The sequence below is a fragment of the Xenopus tropicalis genome, chromosome 10, assembly GCF_000004195.4.
Source record: "Xenopus tropicalis strain Nigerian chromosome 10, UCB_Xtro_10.0, whole genome shotgun sequence".
Lineage (NCBI taxonomy): Eukaryota > Metazoa > Chordata > Amphibia > Anura > Pipidae > Xenopus > Xenopus tropicalis.
In genome coordinates, this window is record NC_030686.2 from 7,083,259 (window position 1) to 7,098,072 (window position 14,814).

Genomic DNA, 14,814 nt, shown 5'->3' on the forward strand with positions numbered 1-14,814 from the left:
ACAGCCCTATTGGGTTTATTTCATGGTTAAATGATTCCCTTTTCTCTGTAATAATAAAACAGTACCTGTACTTGATCCCAACTAAGATATAATTACCCCTTATTGGGGCAGAACAGCCCTATTGGGTTTATTTAATGGTTAAATGATTCCCTTTTCTCTGTAATAATAAACCAGTACCTGTAATTGATCCCAACTAAGATATAATTACCCCTTATTGGGGGCAGAACAGTCCTATTGGGTTTATATAAATGATTTTTAGGAGAACTAAAGCCTAACTAAAGAAGTAGAATAGAAATGTTGTACATTATATTCTGGGTTTCAGTACCCGCCCAAGGCACCCCCAGCCCTTTAGCAGGGAAGATCTGTGCCCCTGAATTAATGTGTAAATGATTATTTTTTTAGCAGACTTAAGGTATAAAGTTCCAAACTATGGAAAGATCCCTAGGTCCCGAGCATTCTGGATAACAGATCCCATACCTGTATATAGAATCCATCACTGGTGATGTGCAATAATGCCCACAGCAAGAGCAAAGAAATTGCTTTAAAAGCTTGCACTCTAACTGCTCTGCTTTTCTAATGGAAGTCTAAAGGAACATTTAAAGATACAGGATGAATAAAAGTTGCATTACCTGTCGGAAAATCCACCGTTGTGCCTCCGGAAGGCAGCGGTGCGGCGTATTATCCAGTGGTAGCCCAATTACTAAATCATGCCAGGGCTCCTAAAGACATGAAGGGGAACTGGCATGCCCTCAGTATGAGCGAGGATGAGGAGTGCGTTGTGACTTCTCCCTCTCTCTCTTCCTCTGCGCCCCCCCATCAGACCTCCCATCCGATTTGTATGTTAATACAGTATCTTTTGGTTTGCAGAGCTCTCAGCTGGGAGAGGCTACACTGGGTAATTTCTCCATCTGCGCTTGGTGATTGGGTTAAAGGAAGGGCCAGTGGCTGCGGAGAGAGTGCAGCTTGTTTACCTCCTCTAGGCAGAGATCAGTAGAGCATTAAGCTTTTAATTGAGGTATAAGTGTATCATTTGGGAAGGTGAACGAATTGGAGGCCGGTCGCCTCTCCATCAGAGGCAGCTAGGAGGATCGGGGGAACAAATGCAGTCGCTCTGCTAAATCAGATAGCGATTTCGGAAGACGAGACGACGAGCCGTAATCAAGAATGCTTTTGGGTAAGTGAACCCAACTTTGCCGTTTCCGCTGCGTTTCCAGCCTTTGGGTTTTTGACGTGGGGACCGAGCCCGGCTTGTTACAGGGGTGACGTATAGGCTCGTATACTTACTGCTGGTCTGGAGATTTTGAAGGTTGGAGAAAGGGAAGGCGAGAAATGCATGACATTGTGAATGGAGCTCGATTCTCGACAACCTGCCTGACGCTCATACGGGAATTTCTAGTTTTCAAGGATCGGGTTGGGTTTTTAGAGGAATTTAGATAGAATTTGTAGCGAGGACTAGGGATTGGGGGATGCGTGACCTTGGTGTATCGTTTGGATGCCGAGTGGGGTACGGGCTTCGTGGAAGGACAGAATGTGGTTTCCTTAATCTGGTTGGCGTAAAGAGAATGGACGCAGAGGTATGTCTCCCTGGCTAGTGGTATGTCCTCAAAATGCCCCTGAATTAATGGCAAGTACCATTGGGGAGCACTAAAACGGGGCACTGTGTCCTTGCATTGGGAGGGAATGGATATTGTGTGCAAGCAGAACCATTATTGGGGTTCAATGTGTTTAAAATCAGCATAAGTTACACCCCAACATCTCTCTCAGGTATAACGGGTGGTGCCTGTGTCACCTGAATTGCACCTATAGGGACCAGCCAGGTGTGTACTCGTGTCAGCTATGGTGGGTAATGTGCCCCTTAATGGGTAAAAGTTACACATGCCCCCCTCAGTCCTTTCTGAACACACGAGATCCTCAGATTAGGGCAAAAATGGGGTTCGTTCCTGGTGCAGTCACTCAAGGGCAAATTGGGAAACGGTAAATCATTATTGGTATCCTGAGAGAATGTTCTTCCTGAACAAGTAATGTTATATTTCTCTAACACACACAGAGATAGATGTTTTCTTTTGCCGGCAGTTCAATTAAGGGGAGCTGATTAATCCCTTTTGGGCCAGAAGCGCTGGCACTGCCAGTAATGGTGGATACAGTGGATAAGTCATTATTCAAGGGCAGACATGGAGACCAGGCTGGAATTTTTTTTTATTGACTTGTCAATCCTCTCACTGCCCAAGGTGGATGCCTGAGATTGTGTTACATTAGCATTATGAATATATATATGCTCATCTCCTTAGTTTTCATTAGTAATTACCTTATACTATAAGTAATGATGCTGGTGTTACAGATGTGTAACAATGTGAACATGTTTTGTTTTGAAAAGTCATGAAATATTGTGCTATTTGGATTGGAATTGTATAATTATAACTAAATGAATCTCTCAGCTTTGAAAGGCAAACTGTCCTATAGGCCAAGGATATGCTCCCCTCTATGCTGTATTCCATATGCAAAGACCGCATAGGATGCTGGGGGTATTTATAGGGATGTCTGATTAGACTAGATCCTTTTCTCTATCTCCCAGCATTCTCAGAAAGACCATCCCATGATGCAACTCCCACCACCCCACATACAGACCTCAATTCGTGTCACATTCATACATCCAACCTGTTTGTTGCATTCAATGTCATTTCTTCATGTCAGTTGTTCAGTCGACTTGGGAAGTCCATATATACAATAAAAATTACTGTCAATAAGTAGCCAGAGCTGCCTCCAAACCTTCAAACAAGGCCAGTCCTATAGACTCTATGTTAAGCAAATAATTCACATTTTACAAAATGATTTCCTTTTTGTCTGTAATAATAAAACAGTACCTGTACTTGATCCCAACTAAGATATAATTACCCCTTATTGGGGCAGAACAGCCCTATTGGGTTTATTTAATGGTTAAATGATTCCCTTTTCTCTGTAATAATAAAACAGTACCTGTACTTGATCCCAACTAAGATATAATTACCCCTTATTGGGGGCAGAACAGCCCTATTGGGTTTATTTCATGGTTAAATGATTCCCTTTCTCTGTAATAATAAAACAGTACCTGTACTTGATCCCAACTAAGATATAATTACCCCTTATTGGGGGCAGAACAGTCCTATTGGGTTTATTTAATGGTTAAATGATTCCCTTTTCTCTGTAATAATAAAACAGTACCTGTACTTGATCCCAACTAAGATATAATTACCCCTTATTGGGGGCAGAACAGCCCTATTGGGTTTATTTAATGGTTAAATGATTCCCTTTTCTCTGTAATAATAAAACAGTACCTGTACTTGATCCCAACTAAGATATAATTACCCCTTATTGGGGGCAGAACAGTCCTATTGGGTTTATTTAATGGTTAAATGATTCCCTTTTCTCTGTAATAATAAAACAGTACCTGTACTTGATCCCAACTAAGATATAATTACCCCTTATTGGGGCAGAACAGCCCTATTGGGTTTATTTAATGTATAAATATGTTTTGAGTAGACAAAGTATGGAGATCCAACTTACAGAAAGACTTGTGCATTCTGGATAATGGGTCCCATAAATATATATTCAGGTTTTCAGATTTCTGTGTGCCTAGTCCCCCTACATTGCTGCACAACTATATACCCATGTACCCAGACACATGTACAGGAACCACCTTTCTTCTATTTCCATATATTTTGATTGAAAGAACGGAATAAAAAAATTGTGAATTTCCACTTTTACTGGCAATATACTTGCCGTTTATAATTATTGGCCCACCTTTGATCTGCGTATAACGCCGCCCAGTCCGCTCATTACCTGTCTATTTACCAGCCCCATCTACCTTGCCCAGTCCGCCCATTACCTGTCTATTTACCAGCCCCATCTACCTTGCACAGTCCGCCCATTACCTGTCTATTTACCAGCCCCATCTACCTTGCCCAGTCCGCCCATTACCTGTCTATTTACCAGCCCCATCTACCTTGTCCAGTCCGCCCATTACCTGTCTATTTACCAGCCCCATCTACCTTGCCCAGTCCGCCCATTACCTGTCTATCTACCTTGCCCTGTCTGCCCATTACCTGTCTATTTACCAACCCCATCTACCTTGCCCAGTCCGCCCATTACCTGTCTATTTACCAGCCCCATCTACCTTGCCCAGTCCACCCATTACCTGTCTATTTACCAACCCCATCTACCTTGTCCAGTCCGCCCATTACCTGTCTATTTACCAGCCCCATCTACCTTGCCCAGTCCGCCCATTACCTGTCTATCTACCTTGCACAGTCCGCCCATTACCTGTCTATTTACCAGCCCCATCTACCTTGCCCAGTCCACCCATTACCTGTCTATTTACCAGCCCCATCTACCTTGCCCAGTCCGCCCATTACCTGTCTATTTACCAGCCCCATCTACCTTGCCCAGTCCGCCCATTACCTGTCTATCTACCTTGCCCTGTCCGCCCATTACCTGTCTATTTACCAACCCCATCTACCTTGCCCAGTCCACCCATTACCTGTCTATTTACCAGCCCCATCTACCTTGCCCAGTCCACCCATTACCTGTCTATTTACCAGCCCCATCTACCTTGCCCAGTCCGCCCATTACCTGTCTATTTACCAGCCCCATCTACCTTGCCCAGTCCGCCCATTACCTGTCTATTTACCAGCCCCATCTACCTTGCCCAGTCCGCCCATTACCTGTCTATTTACCAGCCCCATCTACCTTGCCCAGTCCGCCCATTACCTGTCTATCTACCTTGCCCAGTCCACCCATTACCTGTCTATTTACCAGTCCCATCTACCTTGCCCAGTCTTCCCATTACCTGTCTATTTACCAGCCCTATCTACCTTGCCCATTTCTCTGCCCCTTGTGTTATAGCTCTGCCCCCCAAATGACATCACTTCCCACCCCCTAACCCAAAGCCCAGTATTAGTCGCTTTCTCCCCCTGGTGCTGAACTAGAAGTCTCAGTTGTACTGAATGGAACTAAATGGCTGCCCCCATACAGCTTTTAAGGGCTGAGACATTATATGCTCATTCTCCAAAATTGGATCCCCGTATATATATATATATATATATGTATGTATGTATATCTTTATTTATAAAACGCTACTTATGTACCCAGCGCTGTACAGTAGAATACATTAATACAAACAGGGGGTTATTAAGATAATAATAGATAAATACAAAGTATAACAATAAAGAGAAATAAATAAAAGATACAGTTGCGATAAGAGTCAAAAACACAAGAGGATGGAGGTCCCTGCCAAGCTGTATATGGTGGGGCTCCATGAACCCTTTTAGTATAAATTCCTTCCACAATAGAAAGTGAAGGTTCTATTTCATTCTAAACCAACTTTTGACTCACCCCCCCCCCCATATTCTGGACCCCATTTGAGTATTAAAATATATTATTTGTAGTCTGTGAAGCAATAACCCTAACGTTGGCCAAAGCCTTGTGTATCACTGTCTATGTTAACTCTAAAGACTGCCCTCTATTAATTATTTTGGCGACGGAGGATTTTCACGGTTTATCGTGTCAACAGAAATACCCTACAAATGTGGCGGAATGTCCGAGTAAGAGATGCCGAATGCGCTCGGGTTCCTGCTTAGGATTCGCAGCCCTTCTGTCCGGCTTAGAGCCTTTAGCCAAGCAGAAAGTTGAGCTCAGCGGACGGAGCAGCCGTCTCCAAGGATAACGTCACCATTGCTAACAGCCCACTCTATTGCCTCCGGCTATGGCCTTAACCCTCGTTGGGAAAGAACAAACACAGTCGCCCCCCCCCAATGGTAACGCATCAGCCAAGGGAATATAAACCCACTCAGCACTCCCCAGGGAACACCTTTTACCATTTTATATTTAGCATTTATTATGATTTTCCCACAGCTGTTTAGCCCTAGGCCTCCACATTCTCTGTTTATAGCCTCGCCATCCAAAAATAGACAAGTGCGTCCCAGTTTTCCTAGAAAGATGGTTACCCCTAGTAATTAAGGGCCAAGGTACTTGCTTACATTTTCCTTGTAATTAATATTCATCATAAACATCCCCCATTAATAGTATAATTCATGTGGAGCGGCAGCTGAATGCAAGTCTTGCAGCAGAAATCCCATTCACTTACATTAGATTAAACAGCAGAGGTTTAAAACAGCTTCTCTATATACAGGTATGGGATCTTTTATCCCCTATAAGGGGTAATTATATCTTAGTTGGGATCAAGTACAGGTACTGTTTTATTATTACAGAGAAAAGGGAATCATTTAACCATGAAATAAACCCAATAGGGCTGTTCTGCCCCAATAAGGGGTAATTATATCTTAGTTGGGATCAAGTACAGGTATTGTTTTATTATTACAGAGAAAAGGGAATCATTTAACCATGAAATAAACCCAATAGGGCTGTTCTGCCCCCAATAAGGGGTAATTATATCTTAGTTGGGATCAAGTACAGGTACTGTTTTATTATTACAGAGAAAAGGGAATCATTTAACCATGAAATAAACCCAATAGGGCTGTTCTGCCCCCAATAAGGGGTAATTATATCTTAGTTGGGATCAAGTACAGGTACTGTTTTATTATTACAGAGAAAAGGGAATCATTTAACCATTAAATAAACCCAATAGGGCTGTTCTGCCCCCAATAAGGGGTAATTGTATCTTAGTTGGGATCAAGTATATAAAATATACCAACTGAAAGAGAGAGAGATGTGTCAGTTAAAGGGAAACTGCCATGATATTTAGGGGGTATTTTTTATTTCTAAATGACACTGTTACACAGCAAATAATTCCCTCTTCCATTTAACCTTTTATTCTTGAACCAACAAATGTATTTGTAGCTGTAATATTGGTGTGTAGGCGCCATCTCAGTGCCTTGTGCCTGAGTCTGAGCTTTCAGCCAGCGCTACACATTAGAACTGCTTTCAGCTAACCTATTGTTTCTCCTACTCCCATGTAACTGGAGGAGTCCCAAGCCGGACTTGGATTTCTTACTATTGAGTGCTATTCTGATACCTACTGGGAGCTGCTATCTTGCTCCCTTCCCATTGTTCTGCTGATCGGCTGCTGGGGGGGAGGGGGGGGGGATATCACTCCAACTTGCAGCGCAGCAGTAAAGTGTGCCTTTATAAGAGATGACTGGCTTAAGATGTGTTTCCTGAGTTGTTTAGTCTCAGAATGATACAAAGGAACCCACAATATAATCCTGCTGTTCTTTGACTGCATAATGCCAGCAACACAGAGGGGGCAGAGGCTGCGGTTGCAGTGGGGGGGCCCAGGAGTGTACAGGGCCCAGTAAGGTTATAATTAACAAGCAATTTCAATATATTGTGGTAGAATAAGTTAAAATACAAATATTTTGGGGTCCTACATTTGCTGTGGGGCCCGGTAACATTCAGTTACACTACTGGCCCCCCATAGGGTGCTGTTGGTGTCAGTCAGAGCCGTATGGACCTCAATATAAATATAAATATTCATTTGCCAATTCATATGAGTAGGTTTGTGCTCAGTTACTATACCAGGCGCCACTTTGACCCTAATGCTATTTCTATCAATGCTCGCGACACAGTAACGTACATTTTATTTTTTGCTGTGATTCCCACTGAGGGTTTCTGACAATTTAATACAATCTTCATTCCCAGTGTCTGCAAACAAATGACTTTCGTGCTCCGCTGATCTGTGACATGACTGCTTCTCAGAATGGAGATTTTCACATATGTCATCTTTTATTTGCCTTTAACCCGTTCTGCGTCTGGACCCTGTAATCAGCTGGGGCCGAGCAAAACGTAACCCTATTGGTGCAAGGAGGGCTGAGCCTGAAGCGCAAAGCTGACACTCAGTTCATTTCACGCTCCAGTAGCTCCGGCGCCTCGGCTGCTCCCTTCGCCATTAGCAAGTGCTTTCCTTGGGGCCTGATCCTAATTAGATTGAAGAGAAAGCTGTCACATTTCCCTAACTCTCTTTATTAACTGCTTTTCTATGGGAAATGGATGGAAGAGGGGTGAATTGTAATGTGGGGGTAGCACGAAGCACAGAATGCCCGGCGAACATGCAGGGAACTGGGGCCTGTACTTATATATCCATATATATGTATACACTGACTATGCAATCATAGATACCAGTATTATGCTTATTTGTTATTATATTATTAGTACAGGTATGGGATCTCTTATCCGGAAACCAATTATCTAGAAAGCTCCAAAGTCTCCCATAGACTCCATTTTAATCAAAAAATACAGAATTTCAAAACTGATTTCCTTTTTCTCTGTAATAATAAAACAGTACCTGTACTTGATCCCAACTAAGATATAATTACCCCTTATTGGGGGCAGAACAGTCCTATTGGGTTTATTTCATGGTTAAATGATTCCCTTTTCTCTGTAATAATAAAACAGTACCTGTACTTGATCCCAACTAAGATATAATTACCCCTTATTGGGGCAGAACAGCCCTATTGGGTTTATTTAATGGTTAAATGATTCCCTTTTCTCTGTAATAATAAAACAGTACCTGTACTTGATCCCAACTAAGCTATAAATAATCATTATTGGATGCAAAAGAATCCTTTTGGGTTTAATTAATGTATATTATTAGTACTACACTGTAGTTGTATTAGTATTATTATTATTATCATCATCACTTTTGTATTATCCAGAAAAAATGCACCAGTTCAGGCACTAAGTAGGTGTACTGTTTTATTATTACAGAGAAAAGGGAATCATTTAACCATTAAATAAACCCAATAGGGCTGTTTTGCCCCAATAAGGGGTAATTATATCTTAGTTGGGATCAAGTACAGGTACTGTTTTATTATTACAGAGAAAAAGGAATCATTTAACCATTAAATAAACCCAATAGGGCTGTTTTGCCCCAATAAGGGGTAATTATATCTTAGTTGGGATCAAGTACAGGTACTGTTTTATTATTACAGAGAAAAGGGAATCATTTAACCATGAAATAAACCCAATAGGGCTGTTCTGCCCCCAATAAGGGGTAATTATATCTTAGTTGGGATCAAGTACAGGTACTGTTTTATTATTACAGAGAAAAGGGAATCATTTAACCATGAAATAAACCCAATAGGGCTGTTCTGCCCCAATAAGGGGTAATTATATCTTAGTTGGGATCAAGTACAGGTACTGTTTTATTATTACAGAGAAAAGGGAATCATTTAACCATGAAATAAACCCAATAGGGCTGTTCTGCCCCCAATAAGGGGTAATTATATCTTAGTTGGGATCAAGTACAGGTACTGTTTTATTGTTACAGAGAAAAGGGAATCATTTTTAAAAATGTGAGTTATTTTCTTATAATGGAATCGAGGTCCGGAACTAGAGATAAGGCCAAAGAGGCACCGCCTAGGGCACAGCGATGGGGGTCTCTAGGCTGGTAGCTATTCTGCCCCTACGCCGCGCTCTCTTGCCCCCCTTTTGCTGCAAAATCACATAGCCACAAACATGGCAGCGCTCCGGCTACGGTGCTCCCCCTTTAATTGATTCTGCTGTGAATCCACATATACAAATTCCCATAATTAGCAGAGAAATTAAACCGCAGTCGGTAAATGATTCAGGCGCAGCACCATCCCTGGCTACGCTGTAAGCACTTTCCCATTGCCGTCGGTTAGTAGGGGCTCAGTGAATACACAGAACCCAAACACACACAGACACTGTTATTTCCTTCGGAAGGAGCGGAGGAAATTGTTTAATTTGCGTTATTTTATGTGGGAAATGGAGTGTACGGAGGAGGCTGGGCAAGACTACAGTGCAGGAAGCCTTCATTCCCATCCATTTGTGACCTCAGACTCATTATTACCCTGTGCCCCCGGCGCTAAAAATGGCAGCACTGGGTGCCAGGGTGTCTCTGGGGATTTCTCAGTATTGTGCATGGAAGGTTGCCACAATATTGGGCCTTGTAGCCGTTCTTTCTACCCACTTGCTAAGAATGCTAATATGTACTCGTGCCAGGATACAGGGAAATAGGAATTGCTCATTGTGTAATTATTGACATGTTCATACTATATACAAATGTATAAAACATAGGCGTTATATCTGTCATCCAGATAAGGGGTCTCTGTTATGTTAACAAAGTTGACACTAAAGGTGGCCATACACGTTAAGATCCACTCGCTTGGCAAGGTCGCCAATTGAGCGGATCTTCTCCTGATATCTCCACCTTGTGTGGGCGATATTGGGTGAATTTAGGCTAATTTAGTCTTTTGGCCCTGGGGCCAAACGATCGAATTAGTACGCCGGTAATGGGCGCAGTCGGTTCGGAGACCACATCAACGAGCCAATGCGGTCCCCGATCCAACTAAATTTTTAAACCTGCCCGATCGAGATCTGCCCGATTTCAGGCCAGATGTTGGTCGGGCAGGCCCATCGGTAGTGCCCATACATGGGCCGATTAGCTGCCAAATCTTTCTAAGGGACCCATATCAGCAGCTACAATCGGCCCGTGTATGGGCACCTTTAGTTGGCCATACTCAGTAAGATATACTTCTTTGGCAAGGTCACCAAACAAGCAGATCTTCTTCTGTTGGGGTAATTAGATCGTTTGGCCCTAGGGCTAAACTGTTGAATTAAAGAGGTGTGCATAGGCATCATTGGACCCAGGACTGCATCAACAATCCAATGTGTACGCAAAAGAGAGAGAACTCCAAGCGCTCCGGACAAAGAAGTTTCGCTAAAAGCAGGTCTTTATTGATCCATTTAAAAACAAAACGCCTAATGCGTTTCGTGCGCGTGCGTACTTAATCATAGGCTATATAGATATAATTACCCCTTATTGGGGGCAGAACAGCCCTATTGGGTTTATTTAATGGTTAAATGATTCCCTTTTCTCTGTAATAATAAAACAGTACCTGTACTTGATCCCAACTAAGATATAATTACCCCTTATTGGGGGCAGAACAGCCCTATTGGGTTTATTTCATGGTTAAATGATTCCCTTTTCTCTGTAATAATAAAACAGTACCTGTACTTGATCCCAACTAAGATATAATTACCCCTTATTGGGGGCAGAACAGCCCTATTGGGTTTATTTAATGGTTAAATGATTCCCTTTTCTCTGTAATAATAAAACAGTACCTGTACTTGATCCCAACTAAGATATAATTACCCCTTATTGGGGGCAGAACAGTGCTGTTGGTTTTTTTTCTTGTTTAAATGATTTTTTTTTTAGCGGACTTAAGGTACAAAGATCTAAATTACGAAAAAGACCCCTTATTCAGAAAACCCCAGGTTCCAAGCATTCTGGATAACACAGTATATATTCTGTTTGTATATGTACATTCTTAGATTAATATTATTTCATCTCCTCTCCGCTTTTGATCTGCTGAATCCCTAGGGCCTGTCTCTGCTTGTAGCACCTCAGCACCCTGAATATATCTACTCACCCTTTCTGTTGTTACTCTCGTCATTTGTTCTGCCCTTTTAATGTTCAAGCCCCCCCTCCCTCCCTTACTCCGACCAAACCTGACAGTCTGACAGTTCTGCCTTTCCCTCTAGCAAATGTCAGCGCTGATGTGGGATATCAGCAGTCGGAACCTAATCCATTGTGAGTTCCTCACATAACAACCCAAATTCTCCCGCATCTCACAACTTCCCTACTCTGCGGGCTCTGTCACTTACATTGATCTGTGATGGGCCCAAGAGCATGCACTCTATTCTTCATGCCGTATGCTGCTCTCCAGCCATTCTGAGCCAGAACAGAATCCGTCCCTACTTCACGGAGCTCCTTTTTATTCTTATTATGTGGGTATTTCCTGGGCGAATTCTTAATTTGGATTTCATTACCGCGCAGCAAAAGGTTATTGTAAATGTCATTGTTTCCCCCCAGGCTGTTGGAGACAAAATCCTTCTCGCCATATTGGGGTCAAACTCCAAATTAAACAATTGCTTGGGGCAAAACTGTTTCACCCTCAGCAAGTCCTATGGGGCTGGAAAGTACATGCCGAAACAACGTAATTAATGCGCCAACATTGGCCGGCTGCTGCGTACAGCGCGGCACACTCGTTTCTGTATATCTACCCCTGTATTAGAGCTTTATATCCGATTGGCCTCTTACAAAATCTATAATAAGAAAAAACAGGGGTATTATTGAGCTTTAGGATGACAGTAAATATAAATAAAATTAATAAATATACAATAAAAATAAATATATAGAAATATATATATATATATCCACAGAGGAGATGGGTTTCTCCATTGGCCCCAAAGTATTACTGTGGTTTTCTGAACTATAAATACAGTTTCTTTATTGATTTCTGTTATTGATATTATGAATCTAGAAGATATTATTACAGTAAGAGGCGGATTTATCAACATTCCGATTTTAGTGGTTTACTGGTCACCTGTTTAAAAGCAGACATCTTATAGGTTGCTATGGGTTACTGCTCCTGGGCAAACTTAGTGCCTTTTATTACATATGGGGATAGAGATTTTTGAAAACAGCAATAAACTCATTTCCATGAAAACCGCGAATATCTAGTCACTTACGATAAGACCTGATTTGAAAAAAGTGTGAACAAATGAAAATGCCTGGGTCGGACTGGGCTGAGGGGGGCACTGGGAAAAAACCCGGTGGTCCCTGCTGACCCAGACCCAATCCCCGTGGCGCTCCCCCGCCCAAAGATCTCTCTCCTGTGGAGGGGTGTGGGCAGGGCCGGAACTAGGGGTAGGCAGAAGAGGCACATGCCTAGGGCGCAATGGGGGGGGGGGGGCTGCTAGGCACGTGCCTTTTTCACCTACCGCTAGTTCCGGGCCCCGGTGGGCCCCGCCAGCCCAGACCTGATCCCCACCTACACTTTCCCAGGCCGCTGATTTCTCTCCTCTGAGGGGGGCTGTGGCAGGGCCCCTTGGGGGGTGTGAGGGCCCCTGGGGCGGGGGCTCTTGTTGGGGGCTGTGGCAGGGCCCCTTGGGGGGGTGTGAGGGCCCCTGGGGCGGGTACTCTTGTGGGGGGTGTGAGGGCCCCTGGGGCGGGGGCTCTCAATGGGGGCTGTGGCAGGGCCCCTTGGGGGGGTGTGAGGGCCCCTGGAGCGGGTACTCTTGTGGGGGGCTATGGCATGGCCCTGGCCCCTTGGGGGGTGTGAGGGCCCCTGGGGTGGGGGTGGGCACAGGATTGCCCATGGCTATTGGCTTACTGTTACTGGTTTCATTTGTTACCTTTAGGCCGGCAGATCCCATTCCTTCCTAAGGGAATGTTTATAGACACTTTCAATGGGGAAGTCAATAATTGTATTGAGCACTCCGCTGTACCTGCCAATGTTAATTATACCTTATGGATGCTGAATAAATAAAACAAAAATATATATATATAGTGTTACAGATAATTTGTCTTGAATGGGACTAGGGTTGCCACCTGTCCGGTTTCCCCAATTTAGAAACCGGGCAGGACTCTTTCAGTTTGACATGGGGATTAGCCAGTGGCCGATGGTCATGCCATAGCCCCGCCCACATGACATCACTGCCCAGTGACATCATGCCCCGCCCCACAGCCCGGGCTTAGCCACATAAAAAGGTGGGGACCCTAGACTTTTTTGGGTTCAAGTTCCCCTTTGAGGTCCAACATTGGGTCAGTTAGCCAGGGCAGCAAATGTGCCTGCACCCCAAATCTTATGTCATCCATTGGCCTCCAGGTGTGGCTTCTGAGTAAATATGGATTCTCCCCGGGTATCAGTCAAGTAAATATTCAGCCTGGCCTCCCCCCAACAGACACCGTTCTGCCCCCTCTCTCACCAGCAGCAGCGTAACTTGGTCATGCCGGGCCCCCATACATAAAAAGCTTTTGGGTCTGGTCTCTGGGCGCCTTTGCAAGAAATCCCGCACTGGGCATGGGACCTGTTATCCAGAATGCTCAGGACCAGGGGTTTCCGGATGAGGGGTAATTTGGATCTCCGTGCCTTGTCTACTAAAGAAACCATTTAACCATTAAATAAACCCAATAGGGCTGTTCTACCCCCAATAAGGGGTAATTATATCTTAGTTGGGATCAAGTACAGGTACTGTTTTATTATTACAGAGAAAAGGGAATCATTTAACCATGAAATAAACCCAATAGGACTGTTCTGCCCCAATAAGGGGTAATTATATCTTAGTTGGGATCAAGTACAGGTACTGTTTTATTATTACAGAGAAAAGGGAATCATTTAACCATGAAATAAACCCAATAGGGCTGTTCTGCCCCAATAAGGGGTAATTATATCTTAGTTGGGATCAAGTACAGGTACTGTTTTATTATTACAGAGAAAAGGGAATCATTTAACCATTAAATAAACCCAATAGGGCTGTTCTGCCCCCAATAAGGGGTAATTATATCTTAGTTGGGATCAAGTACAGGTACTGTTTTATTATTACAGAGAAAAGGGAATCATTTAACCATTAAATAAACCCAATAGGGCTGTTCTGCCCCAATAAGGGGTAATTATATCTTAGTTGGGATCAAGTACAGGTACTGTTTTATTATTACAGAGAAAAGGGAATCATTTAACCATTAAATAAACCCAATAGGGCTGTTCTGCCCCAATAAGGGGTAATTATATCTTAGTTGGGATCAAGTACAGGTACTGTTTTATTATTACAGAGAAAAGGGAATCATTTAACCATGAAATAAACCCAATAGGGCTGTTCTGCCCCAATAAGGGGTAATTATATCTTAGTTGGGATCAAGTACAGGTACTGTTTTATTATTACAGAGAAAAGGGAATCATTTAACCATTAAATAAACCCAATAGGGCTGTTCTGCCCCAATAAGGGGTAATTATATCTTAGTTGGGATCAAGTACAGGTACTGTTTTATTATTACAGAGAAAAGGGAATCATTTAACC

At 43.2% G+C, this 14,814-nt stretch overlaps 1 protein-coding gene across 4 annotated transcripts in view; it reads left to right on the forward strand.

The window, feature by feature from the left end:
* Positions 1-14,814, forward strand: part of znf385c (zinc finger protein 385C) — a 139,284-nt gene that overhangs the window by 83,543 nt on the left and 40,927 nt on the right. The window contains exon 1 of one of the 4 annotated variants that reach the window (XM_031894170.1): positions 929-1,174. Within the exon in view, the coding sequence (XP_031750030.1) occupies positions 1,165-1,174 (10 nt within the window). The 5' untranslated portion in view covers positions 929-1,164. 4 annotated transcript variants of the gene reach the window in all.